This window comes from Odontomachus brunneus, unplaced genomic scaffold (genome assembly GCF_010583005.1).
Source record: "Odontomachus brunneus isolate Ranch 3 - 2012 unplaced genomic scaffold, Obru_v1 Obru_scaffold_032, whole genome shotgun sequence".
NCBI classification, from domain to species: Eukaryota; Metazoa; Arthropoda; class Insecta; order Hymenoptera; family Formicidae; genus Odontomachus; species Odontomachus brunneus.
This window is the reverse complement of record NW_022639482.1, coordinates 140193-162463: the sequence shown is the minus strand read 5'-3', so window position 1 is coordinate 162463 and position 22271 is coordinate 140193. Positions and strand designations below refer to the sequence as shown.

Genomic DNA, 22271 nt, shown 5'->3' with positions numbered 1-22271 from the left:
TAATGCTGTCAGACGTTTCGAAACTGTTGTTCGATCAACTCCTAATGATTTTGCAACATCGGATTGCGTCTGACATGGATCTTCAGCAAGTAATGTTTCCAATTCTTCGTCTTGAAACTTTTTTGGTGCACCACTGCGTTTTCTATCTTGAACATCAAAATCGCCATTTTTAAATCGGTTAAACCAATCTCTGCATGTTCTTTCCGACAGAGCATGATCACCATAGGTTTCTACAAGAATTCTGTGTGCTTCAGCTGCAGATTTCTTCTGAATAAAGTAGTGCAGTAAAATTCCCTGCAAAAACGGTTTATTTGGCACGAAATTTGACATGTTTTACGCTACAAAAAGAAAATGTTCTTTATAGGTTAATGAAAAGACATGCACTGATTTTAAACATAGGTTATAGAACTTCAATATAGATGCGTCATCATCTTGAATTATACACACAAAATTTGTATACCGCCATCTGATGGTGAAACGGCGAGAACTTATTTACACTTCCAATATATATTTAGTTATAATATTCTTCCTGATCACATATATTTTGTGTTTTCCAGTACATTTAGCGCATCTAGGTTCTCGCCAGCAATATTTTTGCGTGTGATTATATCTTTAGTACCTTTTGCATTGCGGTATTAAGTTAATAATTTTTCTTAATGGTACAATTTTGACTTTCGTATTAAATATTTTTCTTATATTATTGTTACATTCCGAGGTATTCGCAACATCACCCCATTATCCTCTCAAAAACCTCCAAATTTTCACTTTGTTATAGCAACCTCCCCTCTCCTTATTCCGTCGCCTTATTCCGTGGAATATAATTACATTGTCAACTATTGCTTATGCGCAAAATAGGAAGTAGATAATTTTAAATATCCAACATATAAGGTTTCCAGAGTTAAATTTAATATATGTGTCTTATCACCGTTCGAATACGGAACCCAGCGATTTTCCAACTTTTTGATGTATTGCTCCTTTTTGTAACACTATTCGCTGATGAGCTTTGCATCTTAGTCCTGTGTAAACGGATGTGCATATTTCGTTTGTTACCAGATACCGAAAATGCTAAAACACCAATCGCGACTAGGCTTGTTTTACCGAAAACCATTAATCAATACTTTACGGGAAACGCGGAGAAGAACCGGTGAGCATGGATTCCTAATCCGCGGCAGTTAGTCTTTGCGCGAAACCCATCAGAGACGGTCGCGAATACTCGTAAAAATTTTTTAAATCTTTAGTCTTCTGCCCGGATTCTATAAAGATGGTCGTTTCGGTCCAGTCACTTGTTATTGTTTCCTTTTTATAACAGATTTCTCTAAGTCTTAGCCCGGATTTGTTAAGAAACGATCGCCACACTCAAATGTTTCTTTCCAAATTATTGTAGATCGTGTTACAATATTAAGTATACACACACACTCACACGCGCGCGCGCGCACACGCACTCATGCACACGCACACACCGCGCTTGCACTCCTTCGCCTTTTATTAATATCTTAACGTATTAAAGCCCAAACGTCCAGAAATACATTTTCATTTTCAATTAAAAGTTTTTTTCTTTAAATCTTAATCAATTAATGAAAATTGATTTATTATAGAATTTAAGGTCATTTTTTCCATTTTTGATATACAAATTGTTGTATCTGGTGCTGAAAACCTAATATAACGGACATATAGAATGGATTTTGAAAACAGTAACATTTTTAAATACAAGATCGTTTCTCTCATAGCAAAATTTTTTTGTTTTTTCTGTAACTGTAGTATGTGCGGTTATGACAGTTGTAGTTTGGAACCATAATAAAATGGCCCAGTAATTTCAATATGGCGGCTTTAGAATAGAAACTTAAAGTAGAAAAATGAATGAAGTAGAACGATGAATATTTAATATAACTTTGAAAGAGAGATGATTCTTAAAATTTTTTAATTCGCTAATTATGAATCTAATGTCCAAATTTTAAAATTCAAATTGACGGATCCAATACAACGGACATCGCGTATTTAACTTTTGTAAATATAAAATAAACACCATAAAATTTAATATGTAGAGGTTTTTGTGATCGCCGATTGCATATCTGGTTATCACATTTAAAATTAGAAAATGACAAACTTAGTATCTAGTATTTAATATTTAATGACAGTTTTCGTGTAGCTACCTTTCGAACACTATTTTTGATCGCTTCCATATTATATTTACAAAGTCTATTTCAAAAGTATCCAACCTCTGCATACATCTTTGTCCTTAGGCATATTGTGGAAAACAGGTATTTAGTATTTAGAGAGGACCTTAAAGAGTACCCGCACTAAGCGGCATGACCCAACAGCTGTTCAGTCGAAAACGGTACGCAGTTGTGTGAGCGTCGAAAACTCCGAGAAAACTCGCATTTCACAATGACCGAACGAGTCGAGCAGAGAATTTGCATTAAATTTTGATAAAAACGCCGTGCGCTTGGGATCGCGCCAGAGATGTCGCTTCCGAACGGCATCTCTGAGCGTTATCTAGGGAGAGGAGAGTGTCATGAGTGTGGAGCGTCAGGTAGCTCAGTCGTTTAGAGCAGTCGCCCGGCAAACGAAAGATCCGAGTGCGAGTGCCGGCCTAGCAAAACCGCGCTCTCGATATTTTTCTCTCTCTGGAACGAAAAAGATACGCAGAACGCACGGCGTCCCGCCGCCATCTAGTATGCCTTCCTCCTTCTATGGTGGATCCCCCATGGCATATTGCGTCCAAGCACCCGGGGGCTGCCAAAAAATTGGTGTCGATCCCGGGGCTTATTTGTATTATTTGCACCGGATGAGGAGGGGCAACGGTGGAGACGGACATACATGGACAGCAGGTCTTAAAGGATAGCAACCTTTGACTTTGAGAGACTGACAGCTATACCATTTGGTAAAGTACATTGTTTCTCTCTGTAGTCGCCGTGCGCTCGGATCGCGCCAGAAATGTCACTTCCGAACGGCATCTCTGAGCGTTATCTAGGGAGAGGAGAGTGTCGTGAGTGTGGAGCGTCAGGTAGCTCAGTGGTTTAGAGCAGTCGCCCGGCAAGCGAAAGACCCGAGTTCGAGTCCCGGCCTAGCAAAACCATGCTCTCGATATTTTTTTTTTCTCTGGAACGAAAAGATACACAGATGTCGAACGCACAGCGTCCCGCCGCCAGAGCCTAGTACGCCCTCCTCCTTCTATGGTAAAAACTAAAATATATGTTTCGAGACAATCGGCATGACCGTAAAGTTTATGGTGATGACTTTATGATCTTCGCAATAGACGATTATAGAAGATTTTTAACCTAAGAAGCATATCAAAGTTGGAACAACGTGAAGGTAACACTATTTTTTCTAAATGGTATACCTGGTATAGTATCAGGAAGGTATTATATACTATGAATATACTCCACAAGGTCGCACAATAAACAACAAGTATTATTTGAAAGTTCTTAAACGATTGCGTGATGTAGTGAGGAGAAAGCGGCCGTATTTGTGGAAAAGTGGGAACTGGCTGTTGCACTACGACAACGCATCTATTCATTTATCTCACCTGATTCAGAATTTTTTGACTGAACTGGTATTGTTCAACATTGTCAATCTTTGTACAGTCAAAATATAGCCCCGTTTTATTATTTCCTAAGTTAAAAATTCATTGAAAGACAAAATATTTGACGATATCGAGGAAATAAAACGAAATGCGACAAGGAAGCTGTTGGTTATTACAAAAACGACTTCTAAGACTGCTTCCGGAAATGGGTGGCTTCTTGGGAGGTTATTGCTTTGAAAAGATATAACTTTATTCATTCATATTACTCCAGAGTAGCTTTTTCTTACGATATAAGCAAAGATCGAATATTTTTGAGACAGGTCTCGTATTTATTTTTTAATTTTTAAAATTTAAACAATTTTTAAATTAGAGAATTTTTCAACTTTAATATTAAAACTTTTAATATTTCTTCTTGATAAAAAAATTCTTTTTTATCTGTTTGACTGTTTGGCAAGACTTCAAAATGAATCATTAGAAGTAAACTTTGAGGAAGATGCGCAGTAATAAAATTTGTAATTAAAATAACATTTTTGTGTACTTATTGCACATGCTTCTATCGAATATTTTTCTTTAGCTTAACAATAAGTATAGTAAAATATTATTTAAAATCGTATAAAAAACCGATAGTCCCACATCGCATGTATTAGTGCAAAGAAATTTAAAAAAGTACTCAATAAAATGAACTGTAATAAGAATACAAAAGTATTGTGTCAAAATTGTACACATTATTATTGTACATTATTATTGTGCGTCTTCTCGCTTCGTACATTTTATTCCTAATAATTTATTTTAAAATTTTAAAATTTTACTGAACAATTAAAAAACTTAAGAAAATAAAAAAATATAAAGAAAATTTTGAAAACTTAAAAGTTGAAGGAAAATTTAAAAAAATAAAAACTAAAAAAATAAATTAAGAAGTATAGAAGCAGCCAAAAATAATGTACGAAAAGTAGCTGGGCGATAACCGCCATATTAAATCTGCCATTTTATAATTTTAAATTTAAACACCAGATTCACAAGCCAGATTCGGTAGCCATGAAAACCTGTATACACAAAATTTCATGCTATTGTTGCATATTTACAAATACAGATACAGAAATTAGATACGATGTCCACCATATTAGGTCTGCTATTTTCAATTTTGAAATTGAATGTCATGAATAGGATGTCATGTACGAAATTAGGACTCTTAAAGCTTTATATGCCGTTAAATAAATACCGGGAATTATTCATTTCAAAAACCCGCGTAAAAGGTATGAAAACAAATTTTAAGTGCTGTAAGTTGGTATCAATGTACCTAATTGTCACGTAGAGTTTTAGCGCTATCTGTCAACCAGTTTGTTCACAGCTTGTTTACAGTTTGTTTACTGTTGGTTTTGTTAGTTAACCTCAAGTGTACTTTGCAATTTTTAAAATGGATAAAAATATCGAAGAGTTTGCTTCAAATTTTGTGTTGCTAACGAAACTTCTTGTGCTGAGTCGTTGAAAATGTTGAAGAACTCCTACGGTGAGTCAGCTTTATCGAAAACACGAGCATACGAGTGGTATAAAGCATTCAAAGAAGGCCGAGAAGTGAAGTTGAAGACTTGTCTCGTTCCAGTCGATCTTCAATGTTTTCGACTGACGAAAACATCGACAAAGCGAAGGAAATAGTGATGAAAATCAACAAACAATATTATTTAGGCGTTATGAGGCGCTTGAGAGAGAATGTTCGCCGGAAAAGGCCAGATTTTTGAAACAACAAATCTTGGATTTTGCACCACGCCATACCACACATCGACTCTTGTACGCGAATTTTTTACCAAAAACTCAACGAATGTCACGGTGCCAAGCACAGTGTTCGCCAGATATGGCCCTGTGTGGCTTTTTTCTGTCCCCCAAACTCAAATTACTACTTCGTGGAAAACATTTTCAGTCCATTAAAGCCATAAAACAAAATTCGCAGAAGAAGCTGCAGACCATACCGGAAAATGCTTATAAAAAGTGTTTCGACGATTGGATTATTCGTTGGCATAAGTGTTTCGCAAATAAGGCCTATTTTGAAGGCGACAAAATAAATTGGAATGAATAAGCGAATATTTTGTGTTTTATTAAACAATTTCCGGTATTTATTTGACAGAATGTATATAATAAATTGCATGCAAATGGTTGTGTATTTACAGAAGTTAAATATGCGACGTGCGCTATATTGAATACATCATTTTGAATTTTAAAATTTGTACATCAAATTCATCAAAATCAGCTTGAAACGTTTAGACCCTTAAAACCTTAACCTCTAGACATTAAATTTCAAATTGATTATTGCGAATTTACAGAAGCTAAATATACAATGTCTGCCATATTGGATCCGCCATCTTGAGTTTTGAAATTAGGACTAGTAATCAGCGACTTAAAAAATTTCAAAGATACCTCTTTTTTAGATGTTAAACTATATTAAACATTTATGTTTTTTCTACTTTAAGCCACTATATTGAAATTACTGGACTATTTTATAATAATTTCAAATTAAAACTATCGTGATCACACATACTACATACCAGTTACAGAAACACAAAATTTTTTTCTTCTTGAGAAACGAGTTTATTTTACAAATGTCACTTTTTCTAAAATTAATTTTCTTTTACATCAATCAGATAGGATTTGCAGCACCAAATAAAATAATTTATAAAAAATATAATAATTAATAATATATAAAATAAAATAATTATAAAAAATGGATAGATCGACCATCAATTCTATAATAAACCAATATTGATTAAAATTCTGCAGGAAGAAACTTTCAGTTGAAAATGAAAGTGTGTTTGAACGCTTTAATAAGTTAATCATTACTGTTCATAAGGAAACAGCTAGTAGATACGCTGCTATTCTTATATAAAAAATAATAATAAGAATAATATAATATTAGGTGTTCCGGTTTTGAAGGATTTTGTACAAAAAAGAAACACGTATATTTTAGAGAGACAATAAATTATTTTAATCAAAATATTTTCTACCGTTAGCTACAATTTTTTCCCACTTTTCTGGCAATAAGTGGATTCCGCGGTAAAAGAAATATTCGTTTTTTAAGCAATCCATTCATCAAGCCATTTCTTTATTGCATCATATCCCAGCAAATACAACGTTACATGTAACATACATGTTAATTGTAATTTTCTACTTAATAATATAACTATTATATAACACGTATAATACAATTATATAAACAGTTACATTGTTGAGTAGGAAATTATAACTAACATATACGTTATGTTTGCTTTATAACGTTGCTTTATAACATTGCGTTTGCTAAGATGTTTTGAAGTGCTGGCCAGTAAGACCGTGCTGCATCGATTGAAATAAGTAATAATCTGAAGGAGCACAGTCTGGTGAATACGCGGCGTGTGGTAAGACTTCCTATTGAAATTCCCATAACGTATTTTTAACTTTTGCAACGTGTGGTCGAGCATTGTCGTGCAACAAAATCATTTTGCGTCTTCTTTGAGCTGTTATTTGATGTTTCTGGTTCAAAGCACGATTCAAATTGATTAATTGTCATTGATAAAGCTCAGCAGTGACTGTTTGATTCGGTCTCATAATATGCCCTTCATGTTCCACCAAATGTATAACAAAATCTTACTTCCATAGATATTGCGTTTTGGAATCCATATCGACGGTTGGCTTGGATTTATCTATGATCTTTTACGCTTAGGATTATCATAGTATATCCATTTTTCATCGCCAGTTACAATTTGATACAAAAATTGCTTCTTTTTGTGACGAGGAAGCAATGAAGTTAAACGATTCTGAATAGAGAATTCAGACAATTTGTGTGGAACCCACTTGCCTTTTTTTTTAATTTTTCCCATTGCGTGTAAACGATCAGAAACGGTTGATTTATCAACATTTAATGTTGTAGGTAATTCTTAAAGTGTTTAAGCTGAGTTTTCATCCAACAATGCCTGCAACTCGGCATATTCGAACTTTTTTGGTTAACCTGAACGTTCTTTGTCTTTCAAATCAAAATCACCACTTTAAAATCGTCGATACCAGTACTCATACGTTTTAACTGATGGAGCAGACTCAGAATAAGTTTCTGAGATGAATCGGTGAGCTTCGGCAGCTGCTTTCTTCGAGTCAAAGCAGTAAAGTAATAGATCCCAAAAATGATCTTTATCACGTTCTATGTTTAGTTGCATTAAACAGTGTGTTTATGTTTACAAATGCACAGGACATGTGTCAATTTGTTTGTAGAGATGTTCTAGCTTTGACATGACGTACCTATTTTCAAAATGTTTCCAGTAGAATTGTAGCTATAGCCATCCACAGTGAACCAAAAACTAACCGAAACACCTAATAATAATCATTATATCCATAATAAATATCTGTTGCGATATATATATTTTACTTTCGCGCTTAGTGCGAACGTCTCATTGGCTCGCATCTTTACACGAGAATATATCGTCCTCTGCCACTAATAACACGAGAATACTAAGTCTAGCAGTTCTTACAACAAGTTCAGTTTGCTGTCGACTGTATCTCCGTACACATCTGATCATAAGTCTCTCTGTGTAATATATCAGTAATAAACTTCTTCGTTCTTAGTAACCACCTACTGTCGAGCTCCTAACCATAACAGATGATGGGCCCAGATCTGTAAGATGCTTTTTCGCCCAGTGGTTACCTGTTCAGCGTATTTGTTCTTCTTTTGCGAGCCGATAAGCCTTTTGTCGAGTCTTTGTCTGCACCGTCGAACTACTTTTATTAGCGCTATCGGATTTCTGAGATACGTTTCTTTTATTGAACTCATTTTTTTTTTTTTTGAAACGAAATAATTCCGAGCGCATAATGGCTAATACCGCAGATCTCAAGAACGTCGCAAAATTTGATGGTTAAAACTTCCAGCTCTGGAAATTTCAAAAGCCATCTTTCTTGCGCATGATATCTTAAGAATCGTCGAAGGTACGGAGATGAAACCAGAGTTAGCTGGTGACCTTCAGAACGCATGGATAAAAAGAAACGCCAAAGCAATGTTTATCTTGTCGTCCTCCATGGAATATTCTCAGCTGGAATATCTAATCACGTACATGACTGCGGCTGAAATGTGGACCAAACTTTCTACTATACACGAACAAAAAAGCGCATCGAACAAGCTAGCGCTCACGACAAAATTTCACGAATACCGCATGGCAGCTAGCGACTCTGTCGCGTAACACATTGCCAAGATAGAGAACACGGCGAATTAGCTGAAGGACATAGACGAGAATATATCGGACGTCATGATCATGGCCAAGATCCTTGGGACTTTACCATCGAAGTATAATGCTTTCATATTAGTTTGGGATAGCGTTGCCGCTGAGGAACAAACGTTACCCCGTTTACGAGAAAGGTTGATTCGAGAAGAGGCTCGAATGACGTCAACGAAGTGAACACTGCCTTAGCTGCATCGAGCAGAAGAAAAATAACGTTATCGTAATGGTGCTCAGCAACGTACAAGAAAAAGGTTGTACGTAATTTTTTCTATAAGATAAGTCATGTCGCTAAATATTGTTTCGCGAAGAAAAAGATGTTAAAAGCGAGTGATAGGAACACCTATCCAAATAAGAAAATCGACTCCGCCAATTTCAGATATAACGACTCTGCCAATTTCACCGCATTCGTAACTTATACAAACAATGAGAGTCCGGCATATACGGTAGTCAACGATGTAAACACGTTATGTGAACTAAACGAAAGTCATATTTGGCTACTTGATAGCGGCGCGTCACGGCACCTCTGTTGCCAGCGAGAATGGTTCGTAGAAATATTTCCTTGTAATGTCGAATACGTTTGTCTCGGTGATAATACGAATTTAAAAGTCGAAGGCTATAGCAAGATAGCTATTTCTAGGCTGATCGGTGACGAATGGCTCGATTAACAATGGAGAGATTAACAATGTCGCGTACGTTTCAGATTTGAAGAAAAATCTTTTTTCTACTGGAATATGTACATCGAATGGTTTTTCAATTATTTTGAACGGCAATTGTGCCAACGTACTCTCTAAAGATGGGCAGGTTGTCACACGAGGTGTTAAACAACGAAATAATTTAATACGATTGCTAATTAAATCAAAAACAAAAATGGTAGCGAATTACGCATCTTCGGCACCGCTAAAGGTATGGCATGAACGTCTTGGCCACGTAAATTGTAATTCACTCACAAAAATGGTAACCAATTGTTCGGTCACTGGCATAAAATTATCTGATAAGAAAGATTTCTTTTGTGAGAACTGTCCTTTGGGTAAATATGCAAGATCATCATTTACGTCAACTAAAATAAAAAACAATGTTGTCTCTGGTGAAATTATTCATGCGGATTTATGTGGGCCGATGCAGACGCCATCAATTAATGGCGCTAGATTTTTCATGCTACTTAAAGACGAATACTCAGGTTATAGAACAGTCTATTTTTTGAAACACAAAAGCGATGTTTTTGATTATTTGAAAGAGTTCTTTATTTTAACGCAAAATCAATTCGAAAGAAATATAAAAATTTTAAGGGCCGATAACGGTACTGAATTTACCAACCCAAAAGTCCGTAGTCTGTTAAACCAATTAGGGATAAAGTTACTCACATCCGCTCCTCATACGCCAGAACAAAACGGTCGTGTAGAACGCAAAATGCGTACAATCGTAGAGAGCGTGCGTTCCATGATTTTAACACGAAACTTATCCAAGAATCTATGGGGCGAGGCTGTCAACACGGCGGTTTATATATTAAATAGGACAATATCTACATATTCAAATAGGAAAACACCCGTAGAACTCTACTTGAAAAGGAAACCAGATCTATCGCATATTAGAATTTTTGGTTGCGATGCCTATAGTTATATACCTAATGTTTCACGAAAGAAATGGGACTCTAAATCCGAAAAATTAATTTTTGTAGGTTACGAAAAAGATTCGAATAATTATAGATTACTAAATATACGAACCAAGCAAATCACGGTCAGTAAAAACGTTATCTTTACTGAAAGTCCAACGAACAAGATAAAAGACAAAGGAACTTGGTTTTCTTTCAATTTCGATAACAAAAGTCAGGAAAACGAGGAAACTCGCGATCAAAATGATGCATGTAACCCGGTCGATTCGTCCTCTAGTTCAGACAGCCCTGATGACGCTGTTAATTTGTCATCGGGCAAAGTTTTTCATGAGCTGACGACAGAACGTCCAGACAATCGACACGACGAACGAGCACATCCGAGTCGATATCATTTGCGATCCCGTGAACGTTTACAAACGCCCGAATATTACGCGGCTTACGCGGCATCGTGCTACATACCGACCACATATGAAGAAGCTGTTAATGGTAAAAATTGAACTCAATGGAAAAATGCGATAAAAGAGGAACTTAAAGCACACTCACATAATCAAACATGGAAGATCGTCCCACTCCCTAATGAACCGATAGGCTATAAATGGGTTTTCAAAATAAAAGATTCTTTTAGTGACAATCCAGTATGTTACAAAGCACGCCTTTGTACTCAAGGTTTCTCGCAGCAAGTCGGTGTGGATTATAACGAAATATTTTCTCCAGTCGTGAAATATGAGTCCGTACGACTCCTTCTAGCAATTTCGGTGAAGGAAAACTTGAAATCAATTCAATTTGATGTAAGTACAGCTTATTTGAATAGCGACTTAAAAGAAACCGTTTACATGCGAATTCCCGACGGTCTAAATGTAGAAAGCAAAAATGTAGTTCTAAAGCTAAACAAGGCTATTTATGGTCTAAAACAATCTGGCCGTTGTTGGAACGAAAAGTTCAACTCTTTTGTTAGAAACATAGGTTTTTCACAATGTGCTTCCGACAAATGTGTATACACGGCAACCTACGAAGGTGACAAAGTATACTTAGCACTTTACGTTGACGACAGTATCACATTTGCACATCATGCCGAAACCTTACAGAAATTAACGCGTCTACTCAACAGAAAATTTAAAATCACTACAAGCGATTTAAAACGCTTCGTCGGAATAGATATACAACGCATTAATAATGGAGTTTTTTATGCCAGACAAATTATATCGAGAAAATTCTGCAAAGATTCAATATGTTAAAAGCAAATTCCGTTAAGATACCCACTGATCCACATATGCTTGAGGAACCCAGCTAATCGTCTTCTGCCACTAATAACACGAGAATACTAAGTCTAGCAGTTCTTACAACAAGTTCAGTTCGCTGTCGACTGTATCTCCGTACACATCTGATCATAAGTCTCTCTGTGTAATATATCAGTAATAAACTTCTTCGTTCTTAGTAACTACCTCTTGTCGAGCTCCTAATCACAACAATATCATATGATAATAGATCTTAAATGTCTGTCTTTATCATCTTTTATTACGAGAAAGAACAAAGAGAGAGTAATACGTGACTTGGAGAGTAATACGTGATTTTGGATGGATAAATAATAGCGAATGGATAAAAACATCCCGCCTGGATAGTGGGGAGTTTCCAGGTTTGACTCCTGGCTGAGGCAATAAGGCTACCGAAAGCACATAATCTCTGATATTTTGTAAAAATGGAAAAAACTGAAATTCGTGCAATAATTAAGTATTTATATTTGAAATGCTTGCAACCGCAAGAAATGATTGAGGACTTCCAAAAAATTTTGGGAGAGTCTGCTCCGTCGAATTCAACCGTATATAACTGGATTGCTGAGTTTAAACGTGGTCGTACTAGCACATCGGATGCACGACGCAATAGTCATCCAAATGAGGTGACTATAAATGAGTGAACTAGAAATGAGTGAAAAAATCCATGATATCGTGTTGGATAATCCTAAAGTAAAATCGCGTGAACAAGCTGCGGCTGTGGGCATCTCATCTGAACATGTATTCAATATTCTACACGAAAATTTAGGTATGAGAAAGCTAACTGCAAGATAGTTGCCGCAATTGCTAACAATCGATCAAAAACGTGAACGAGTTCGCACTTCTCAGCATTGTTTGGATAAGTTTAGGCGCAAATCAAAGGAATTTTTGCGTCGATACATAACTGTTGATGAAACATGGATCCACTATTATACACTAGAATCGAAACAACAGTCGGCACAATGGGTTCCAAAGAATGGAAGTGCTCTAAAGCGACCAAAGATACAACATTCGGCTGGAAAGGTTCTGGCCACTGTGTTTTGGGATGCACATGGAATAATCCTCATCAATTATCTTGAAAAAGGAAGAACAATCAGGAGAATATTATGCATCATTGTTGGATTGAGTGAATGATGAAATCAAGAAAAAACGGACTCATTTAGCGAAGAAAAAAATTCTCTTTCATCAAAACAATGCACCAGCTCACGAATCGGTAAAAGCAATGGCAAAATTGAACGAATTGAGAAATAAATTGCTCCCACATCCACCGTACTCTTTAGATCTGCCCCCGTGTGACTTTTACCTGTTTCTAAATCTCAAAAGATGGTTCCAGGGAAAGAGATTTGCTTCAAATGAAGAAGTTGAATGGGAAATAGACGCGTATTTTGGCGGTTTAGAAACTTTTTATTATTTGAAAAGTTAAAGAAGCTAGAAACTCGTTGGACTCGGTGTATTGAGCTAAAAGGAGATTATGTTGGTTATGTTGAAGAGTAAAGTTGAGTTTTGCTAACAAAGTATTTTTTTTCATTTTCATTCTAAGGACTATCAATCAATCTGGTATTTTCACATGAGCGGAACCATCTCCAGTGATCCCTATCTTTATAAAGGTTATTAGTATCCTGTTTTTAAATAACATTTAAAACATCATAACCGTATCGCTCATTGTTTATTAAGAAATGATTAATCCATTAAAGTTTATGGCCAGTAATGACAGTAAGGTTAGCAAAAACAACAATTGCAAATAGAATCGAAACATGAAAAACTATATTGAACATAAAAATCAATTTTGCAATAAATTATTATAAACATATAGTTATGGACTTTAATGGGTTAACAATAGAAATTTTATAAATAGAACGTACTTTTTCTACATTATATACATTTAAGAAGTATACATATAGGCGGAGTAAAGCATTTTTTTTTCATTCTGTAAAAAAATTTAACATAACTTATACCAGAATAACCTTTTACATCAAAAGATGATATATTTGAATTTAGCTATTATGTGTTTGCATTTTAAACATACTGTATAAAACATAAAGATACAAAGTGATTGTAATTTTATATTCTTTATGTTGCAGACGACAGTTTGTCGGATGACGACACGAAAACTACCACTTTATCTACGTCGTATACGCAAAAAGCTATCGTAACCGAAGAATACAATAAATTTCATCGTAAATCTAAAACTTCCAAGAAAGTAGCCAGACAAGCACAGTTAAAAAGGTAAGAAATACAATTATGTTACGTACTAACATAATTAAACTCACAGAAATGTTTCCCTCCGATTTCAATGAGCTTGAAATATGTTGGAATCTAGACTAAAAAAAAGATACGTATTTTTTTATACACGCTCATACGCACTTTTAAGGAGTGAAATACCCCTTCGGAGAAGATCGGTTTTTTTCTTCTAGAGCTAATATTGTCCAAAGTATACGAGATATAAAAAAATGTTGCACATAGAATTGCACATTATCAATCGGTGCTCTGCTCTATCTAGTGAATTAGTAATGTAATAAATATTGAATAATAAATATTGAGTTTTTGAGTAATGCAAGCGGGCTTCATTCATTGTTTACAGTATTTGTCTCCTCAAACTGAAAATGTCGGCTTTTGGCATTCTCTTATCATAACAAATAAGCAAGATATTTAAGATGCTCAATTTAGGTGAGACACCCTGTATATGTAAATAGGAAGTGTAACTTACTTATAAATTAGTAATTCACTAGATAAAGCAGAGCACCGATTGATGGTGTGCAATTGGGTTTGTGTGCAAGTAGGACAGTTTCTAAAAAACAAAACATTTTTCTCAAAATCATATTTTTTAGAATTTCAAGGTCATTATCACTTTTTTATATGAGATTATATATTTTTATCATTGCGATGTGATAGCCAAGATCAAGACGAAAAATATGATAGTTTTCGGTTTGGAATGGCACTATGCAGAAAAGTTGTAACTGCAAAATTCAACTCGATCGCATAATATCATTTACTTGCGCAAATCGGTCAAAGATTTTATGTTTTTAAGTCAAAACACAAAAAATTAACAATTTTATTATATTGACTTAAGACAATCTGATTTATGCTAAATGCTTTATGAAATCACCTTATATTACAAAAATGTCAGAAACTAATAATTAAGAATCTTAGTGCATATGTAGATGTCGAGTCGATTACTAAAAGTCTCAACTTTGACCAATGTAAATGAAATTCACAATATTGGCAGTTGCGGACGAGATTTTTATAAATTAGCATTCTTCATCGTGATAATCGTTTTGTATAATTATACATTACATAATTTGCGCTCCCAGTGCTGATCGATAAGAAATGCGTGTTCCGTAATAGGGACTCTTTTAAACTTGTCCCAAGTACATTTTGAAAGGTACATTTACAGGCTGTTACATCAAACAGTTTCTTCACATTTTTTACAAACGTTACTATGTCATCAGTTACTTTTTTCTATTTGCCTTTTCTACTAAGTTACTTCTCTTCATCTAATCGTTTAATATAATAATTTGATCAAATCATGGAAAGACCTACTTCCAATTTCAAAAAAAAGATCCACATTTATTTGCCGATTGTTTGATGATCCGCAGGATCTTAATGGAAATCAACTTGCTACTTACGAAGATATTCTACGATGCTGCGCTGAAGAGCGTACACTACTGGATCCCTTGGAGGAAAATAAAGAGCCTTTATTTACACTAATTGCTGAAAATGTGGCTAAGAAGTTGATGTCGACATATGAAGCACGAAAAGGCATCAATTCCGTCTATTAACCCATTAACGCCCAAATGGGCTGAAATTTCACATTGATTTGAGCCATTTATTTTACTACGGAAATGAGGTCTGTTGTTTATAAAGAATACCATTCCTACCAATTTCGATGTCGCTCTATCGAACAGCGTTGAAAAAATTTAAAAGAAATCGTAATTTATGCAAAATTTTTACAAAATAGAATTAAAAAACGCATGTTTTAAGGCTAATTTTTTTTCTTCCGCTATTTCTTGCATAAAAACGTGTTAGTATCACTCTGGAAATTATTTAAAACGTGTTTCCGACACTTTAACTTAAAAAATATGCCATGGGCATTTTTTTCAACAAACATGATGATGCCAAAATGGCGGTCGATTTGAAGTGTTTAATTCGAATTTTCGCTTATATTTGATTATCCAAATTGTTTTAGGGTCAATATTATTATAAAATTACATAGTAATTCACATAATAATTATATAATAAAACAATTTCGATAACCAAATATAAACGAAAATTCGAATTAAACGCTTCAAATCGACTGCCATTTTGGCACCGCCATGTTTGTTGAAAAAAATGCCCATGGCACATTTTTTAAGTTAAAGTATCGGCAATATGTTTTAGGCATTTTCCCGAGCAATACATTTTTATAAACATGTTTTTATGGAGAAAATAGCGAAAGAAGAAAAATTAGCCTTAAAAACATGCGTTTTTTAATTTTATTTTGTAAACATTTTGAATAAATTGCAATTTTTTTTATTTTCTCAACGTTATTCGATAAAGCAACATTGAAACTGGTAGGAATGGTACTCTTTATAAACAACAGGCTTCATTTCCGTAGTAAAATAAATGGTTCAAATTAACGTAAAATTTTAGCACATTTAGACGTTAATGAGTTAAATTGAAAAATGTTTTAAAAAATATCAATGTTTATCGTGCAAATTTGCACGGTAGCCCGTCGCTCAGGAATGTCTACTGGATGTGTTCGCCGAGTTTGCGTAGGAGAAATAAATAGGGTCTTGCCCAAGCGTATATATTAACTGTGTTTATTAAAACTATAATAATAATAAGAATAATAATACTACTAATAAGTATAAGAATAATAATAATACTAATAATAAATATAAGAAGTGCATGAGGGACGAAGTCCCGAACGGTGTGTTGGTTGTACGCGGGCGGTTTTCTCTAGTCGCGCGGAACGCACCGATATTTTATTAGCGTTGGTTCGATGGTTCGCGAAATGTCGAGGTCACGCGACAATCCGCGTCCTTTGATATGAGACCCCTATTCTTTGATATAAGCTCCTTGATCGTCGAGTCGATGCTTTCGCTAGCCGAGTTATAACGTGGAGGTGATGAACAGTGTTTTATCTGCGGCTCCGGACGCGACAATATTGTGATTCGTGGGTCGGCGACGACGAGAAGTCTCGTGATAACGGAATTACCGACGGAATTCGTCCAGGAGCAAGAAGTCTCGAGTCGCCGGGCTCGAGAGTGAGTATTGTCGGCGGAGGAAGCGAGAAGTCTCGCGGAAGTGGATCTGGCAACGAGTAACCTCGTTGTTCAACACGACTCGCGGGGATTATCGATCACGAGTAAGCTCGCTGGCGGAGAGATGCGAGAAAGCTCGCCGAAATAAATGACAATGAGAAGTCTCGTTGACGGTAATAAGCGAGAATTCTCGCGGATAGCAATGAGCGGGCTCGTCTTCTGGTCGGGATACGAGAATACTCGTAGGCTTTGGTAGTCGGATCGGTATCGGCTTGACTACCTCGGCGGAATCTTCTCTCGTTCGCGCGGCGCGGTGTCTATCGTTCTAGATTCGGGATGTGGTGCGGCGCGGAAACACTTTGTCGCGCGAAGTGGTGGAAGTTAGTGGTGGCGCCTAGGTGCCGGTTTCCCGTCCGACTGATGTTTGGTCGGATAGGTTCGTGACGACTCAATCCTGAGCTGTCACAGTATCAGTCTCGTCATGAAATCCTAGGTTAGGAAGAATAAGTATAAAAAAGCAGCTGATGACATATAATTTTTTAATAGAATTTCCTATTTTATATTGTATATTTTTATATTAGGTGTACAACTTTGCTTTCCGTTTTTTTCCGAAATTCGAGGTTTTATTGTAAAAAACTGGTTATACATTTATAATTCAAAGTATTGTTCATCGCTGGCCACTACTTTCTCCCATCTTTTGGGCAGCGTACAAATCCCGCGTCGAAGAAACTGGTCATCTTTTGAGGCGATCCACGAATCGATCGAATTGTTTACTTCTTCATAAGACCGGAAGTACTGGTCAGCCAGGCCGTGTGCCATTGATCGAAACAAATGATAGTCAGAGGGAGCAACGTCTGGAGAATACGGCGGGTGGGGTAGGACTTCCCATTTCAACGTTTCCAAGTATGTCTTGATCACTTTCGCAACATGGGGTCGAGCATTGTCATGCTGCAAAATCACTTTATCGTGTCTCTCATTGTTTTGCGGCCGTTTGTCTTTCAATGCTCGGCTCAAACGCATCAATTGCGTTCGATACCGATCGCCTGTGATTGTTTCAGTCGGTTTTAACAGCTCATAATACACTACGCTGAGCTGGTCCCACCAAATACAGAACATGACCTTAGAGCCGTGAATATTCGGTTTGGCCGTCGACGTGGAAGCATGGCCGGGAACTCCCCATGATTTTCTGCGCTTGCGGTTATCGTAATGAACTTATTTTTCGTCCCCAGTCACAATGCGATGCAGAAATCCCTTCCGTTTTTGCCTTTCAAGCAGCTGTTCACTAGCAAACAAACGCCGTTCAACATCTCTCGGTTTCAATTCGTACGGCACCCAATTTCTTTGCTTCTGAATTATTCCCATGGTTTTGAGGCGTTTTGAAATGGCTTGTTGAGTCACTCCCAATGATCGTGCCAATTCTTTTTGATTTTGACACGAGTCTTGATCAAGTAATACCTCCAATTCTGCATCTTCGAAAACCTTCTCTCTTCCGCTGCTATGCCGGTCTTCGACGTCAAAATCACCGTTCTTGAAGCGTTGAAACCACTCACGATACATTCTTTCACTAATAGCGGCCTCACCATAAGTATTTGAGAGCATCCGATGAGCCTCAGCCGCAGATTTCTTCATATTGAAGCAGAAAATTAAAACCTCCCGCAAATGACGAAAACTTGGTTTGTAAACTGATATTTTCAATCGAGAATAACTTTATGATGCAGACACAAATCGACTAATGTTTCTATGGGGTTATGTTGACAAATGCCCAAGTTTATTATATGACGACTATGATCTATTTATTTCGACCACCACTTACCGCTAAAGCCATCTATAGGAAAACGGCGGAAGCAAAGTTGTACACCTAGCTTACTTCGAGAGCTTCCTAAAATACTATAGTAACGTTTGTAAACGAAGAAACTGTTTGATATAACAGCCTGCAAATGCATAAATCTTTTATAATGTACTTGTGATAAGTCTAAAAGAGTTCTTGTTACCGAACATGCATTTTTTACCGATCAACGCTGGGAGCGCAAATTATACAATGTACAATTATACAAAACGATTATCACGATGAAGAATGTTAATTTGTAAATATCTCGTCCGCAATTGCCAATATTGTGAATTTCATTTACATTGGTCAAAGTTGAGACTTTTAACAATCCACTTGACATCTCCTACACATGCACTAAGATCTTTAATTATTAATTTCCGACCTTTTTGTAATATAAGGTGAGTGCGTAAAGCCATCTAACATAAATTAGATTGTCTTAAGTCAATACGATAAAACTGTTAATTTTTTGTATCTTGACTTAAAACTTAAAATCTTTGACCAAATTGCATTAGTAAAAATATTATCCGATCGAGCTGAACTTTTGCACTGTTATTATATATTTTCAACTTTTCCGTATAGTACCATTCCGATCCAAAAACTATCTTGTTTTTCGCTCCACCCTAACGGGCATACATAGACAGCAGGTCTTAAAGAATAGCAACTTTAAAAGACTAACAGCTATACCACTTGGTACAATAACAGTGTTTCTCTCTGTAGTCGCCGTGCGCTTGGGATAGCGCCAGAGATGTCGCTTCCGAACGGCATCTCTGAACGTTATCTGGGGAAAGGAGAGTGTGTCGTGAGCGTGGAGCGTCAAGTAGCTCAATGGTTTAAAGCAGTTGCCCAGTAAGCGAAAGATCCGGGTTCGAGTCCCGGTCTAGCAAACCGCGCTTTCGATATTTTTCTCTCCGAAACGAAAAGAACAGATCCCGAACGTACGGCGTCCCGCCGTCACCTAATATACTCTTCTCCTTCTTGTTATTATAAGACCAATCTTATTATTATAAGATATTTCTGAAGACTCACAACAAAACGACTGTTCTAATTTTTATTAGACAACATTAGAATATTTTTTATCTTTTATTTAACTATTAGAAGACCAATGAAATTTAATCTATTCCCAACATTCTCTTTTCTGAAATGGTATCTCTTAATACTATACTTAATATAATAAATAATTTTATATTAAATATTTTATGAATACGTTTATTCAAATTAGTTAATATGTTATCAGAAATTTGGTTTTAATATATTATGATTTGATTGTTGAAGATTGCGGATTGCTCAAGAAATACAAAGGAAATTAGAGGAGACTGAAGTGAAGCAGAGAGAATTAGAAAACAGAGGAGTAAGCGTCGAAAAAGCGCTGCGTGGTGAAGGAGGTATATATTTATACATATACATATATATATATATATATATATATATATATATATATATATATATACATACACATATACAGGGTGTTCCACATTACTTTTACATTGAAATATCTCGAAATGTATAAAAGATATGGAAAAATAGCTTTTAAAAAAAGTATTTAAAAAAGTTATAAGGTTCGATGGGGAACAAGAGAATACCATTAGTTTAATCTTGTATGGCGCCGCCAAGATCAGGTCAAGGTCACCTTGAATTTTTTTAATAGAACCTTCATTTTATATTGCAATTAGCTTATTTCAAGAGCTTCCCAAAACACTATTTTTAACGTATTTTTTACGTATTTTATAACGTATTTTTTGAGTAATGAAACTTGAAAGTTACAGTACCGCCGGTATTAGTATTACCTAAGGGGTCTCATGCGAAGGTTGCTCGATCGGATTTACACCTCTTTCGTGTATGTGTGTGTGTGTGTGTGTGTGTGTGCGTGCATGCCTGTGTGGGTGGGTGGATGGGTATGATATGACGATCCTCAGTCCTTATCTATTTCTTAATTTATCATTAAACAACCTAATCATCCATGTATTCACTCATGCACACGCACGCATACACGCACGCATACACGCACGCACACGCGCACACACGTACGTACGCGCACACACACACATACACGAAAGAGGTGTATATCCGATTGAGCAACTTCTGCGTGGTACACCCTGAGTAATGCTAATGCCGGCGGTATTATAACTTTCAAATTTCATTACTCAAAGAATATTTAATGAAAAAATAGTTGTTATAGTAGTTGTTTTGGAAAGCTCTCGAGATAAGCTACAAAAATATACAATAAAAAAGAGGAGGTTCCATTTAAAAAAATAAATGTAATCTTAATCTGAACTTGGTAACGCCATCAAAGATCAAACTAATGGTACTCTCTAATGTCCCCCACAACTTACAATTTTAGTCTAAAGCATTTTTTCTAAACTGCACCTGAGACTGCAACTGAAACTGTTCCTAAGATAATAGCCTAGGGCGATTAAAATAAATCACCCTGTATATAAGTCTGTATATACAAAACTGTATTATAAACTTTTTAGTACTTTAAGAAAATGCAGTATTAAGAAGTTAATTTAAAAATTCTGAAAAAATTCTCAGATCTCTATAAGAAAAAAATAGATAATTTTTATCTCTTGCTATTTTTCGATAAAGTTGACAGAATTCGAGTAAAAAATGATTGAATCTAATAATTTCGTAGATATTTCCGTAAATGCCTTAAAAAATAGAGATCGTATAAAAATTTTTTTCAAAGAAAAAAATGTTTGTTTCTTTACGTAAAATAAAATTCTGTAATAGAAAAATATATGTTTCTGTTTTAAAAAAGTAAAGTTGACCTCAATCTAACCTTAGCGGCGCCACCCAAGATCAAGCCAATAGTACCTTCTTATGTCCTTCGTCGAACGATATCACTTTTGTTTGAAATATTTTTCGTTATCAACTCTATCTTCACAGTAATTTGCGTGGGTACATTAAAATGACTCACCCTGTATACATACTGTATATATTTAGACTCTCCTCCACATATTTTGTGGGAACATAGAACAGGTTGAGGCGAACATAAAAGTCCTATATCGTTTTGACATTTTCGCAATAATAACCGAGAAATTAATAGTAAAAATTAAGGAAAACGCACAGAGAGATTAAGGAAAGCGGTAAATGGTTGAGGGAGGAGCACTCACGGATTAGTAATATAACGCGAGATGTCGGCGTACGCTGATTGGAAAAGCAACGCACCTGTACACTACCTGTACTTATCATGCTGCACTCCTACATCTCGCCTCGGCGCGGCATAGCAAGACATAGTATCGCAGAGATATAAGCATAAGTAGCGGGCTGATCTACCACTTGCCGCGCACTGACATCCGCCCATTATATTACTGGGTCGCGAACGCTCCTCCCTCAACCGTTCTGTATGCTTTTTTCCGTAATATTTTACAATTAATTTTTCGGTTATTATTGCGAATATCGGTATGGGACTTTTGTGTTCATCTTAACCCTACATTTTGACTTTTCCACAAAATATGCAGAAGAGAGTCTGGGTAACCCTGTATATAATATTTAGTCATTTCTTGAATAATATATGTAACTATCATATATATATATATATATATATATATATATATATATATATATATATTGAG

At 35.8% G+C, this 22271-nt stretch overlaps 1 protein-coding gene across 7 annotated transcripts in view; it reads left to right on the top strand.

Moving 5' to 3' along the window:
* Positions 1-22271, top strand: part of LOC116843356 (F-actin-monooxygenase Mical) — an 874436-nt gene that overhangs the window by 736804 nt on the left and 115361 nt on the right. For all 7 annotated transcript variants that reach the window (XM_032813731.1, XM_032813733.1, XM_032813730.1 and 4 more), the window contains 2 exons: positions 13710-13854; positions 19972-20081. In XM_032813731.1, coding sequence (XP_032669622.1) covers positions 13710-13854; positions 19972-20081 — 255 coding nt within the window. The remainder of the gene's footprint in view (positions 1-13709; positions 13855-19971; positions 20082-22271) is intronic.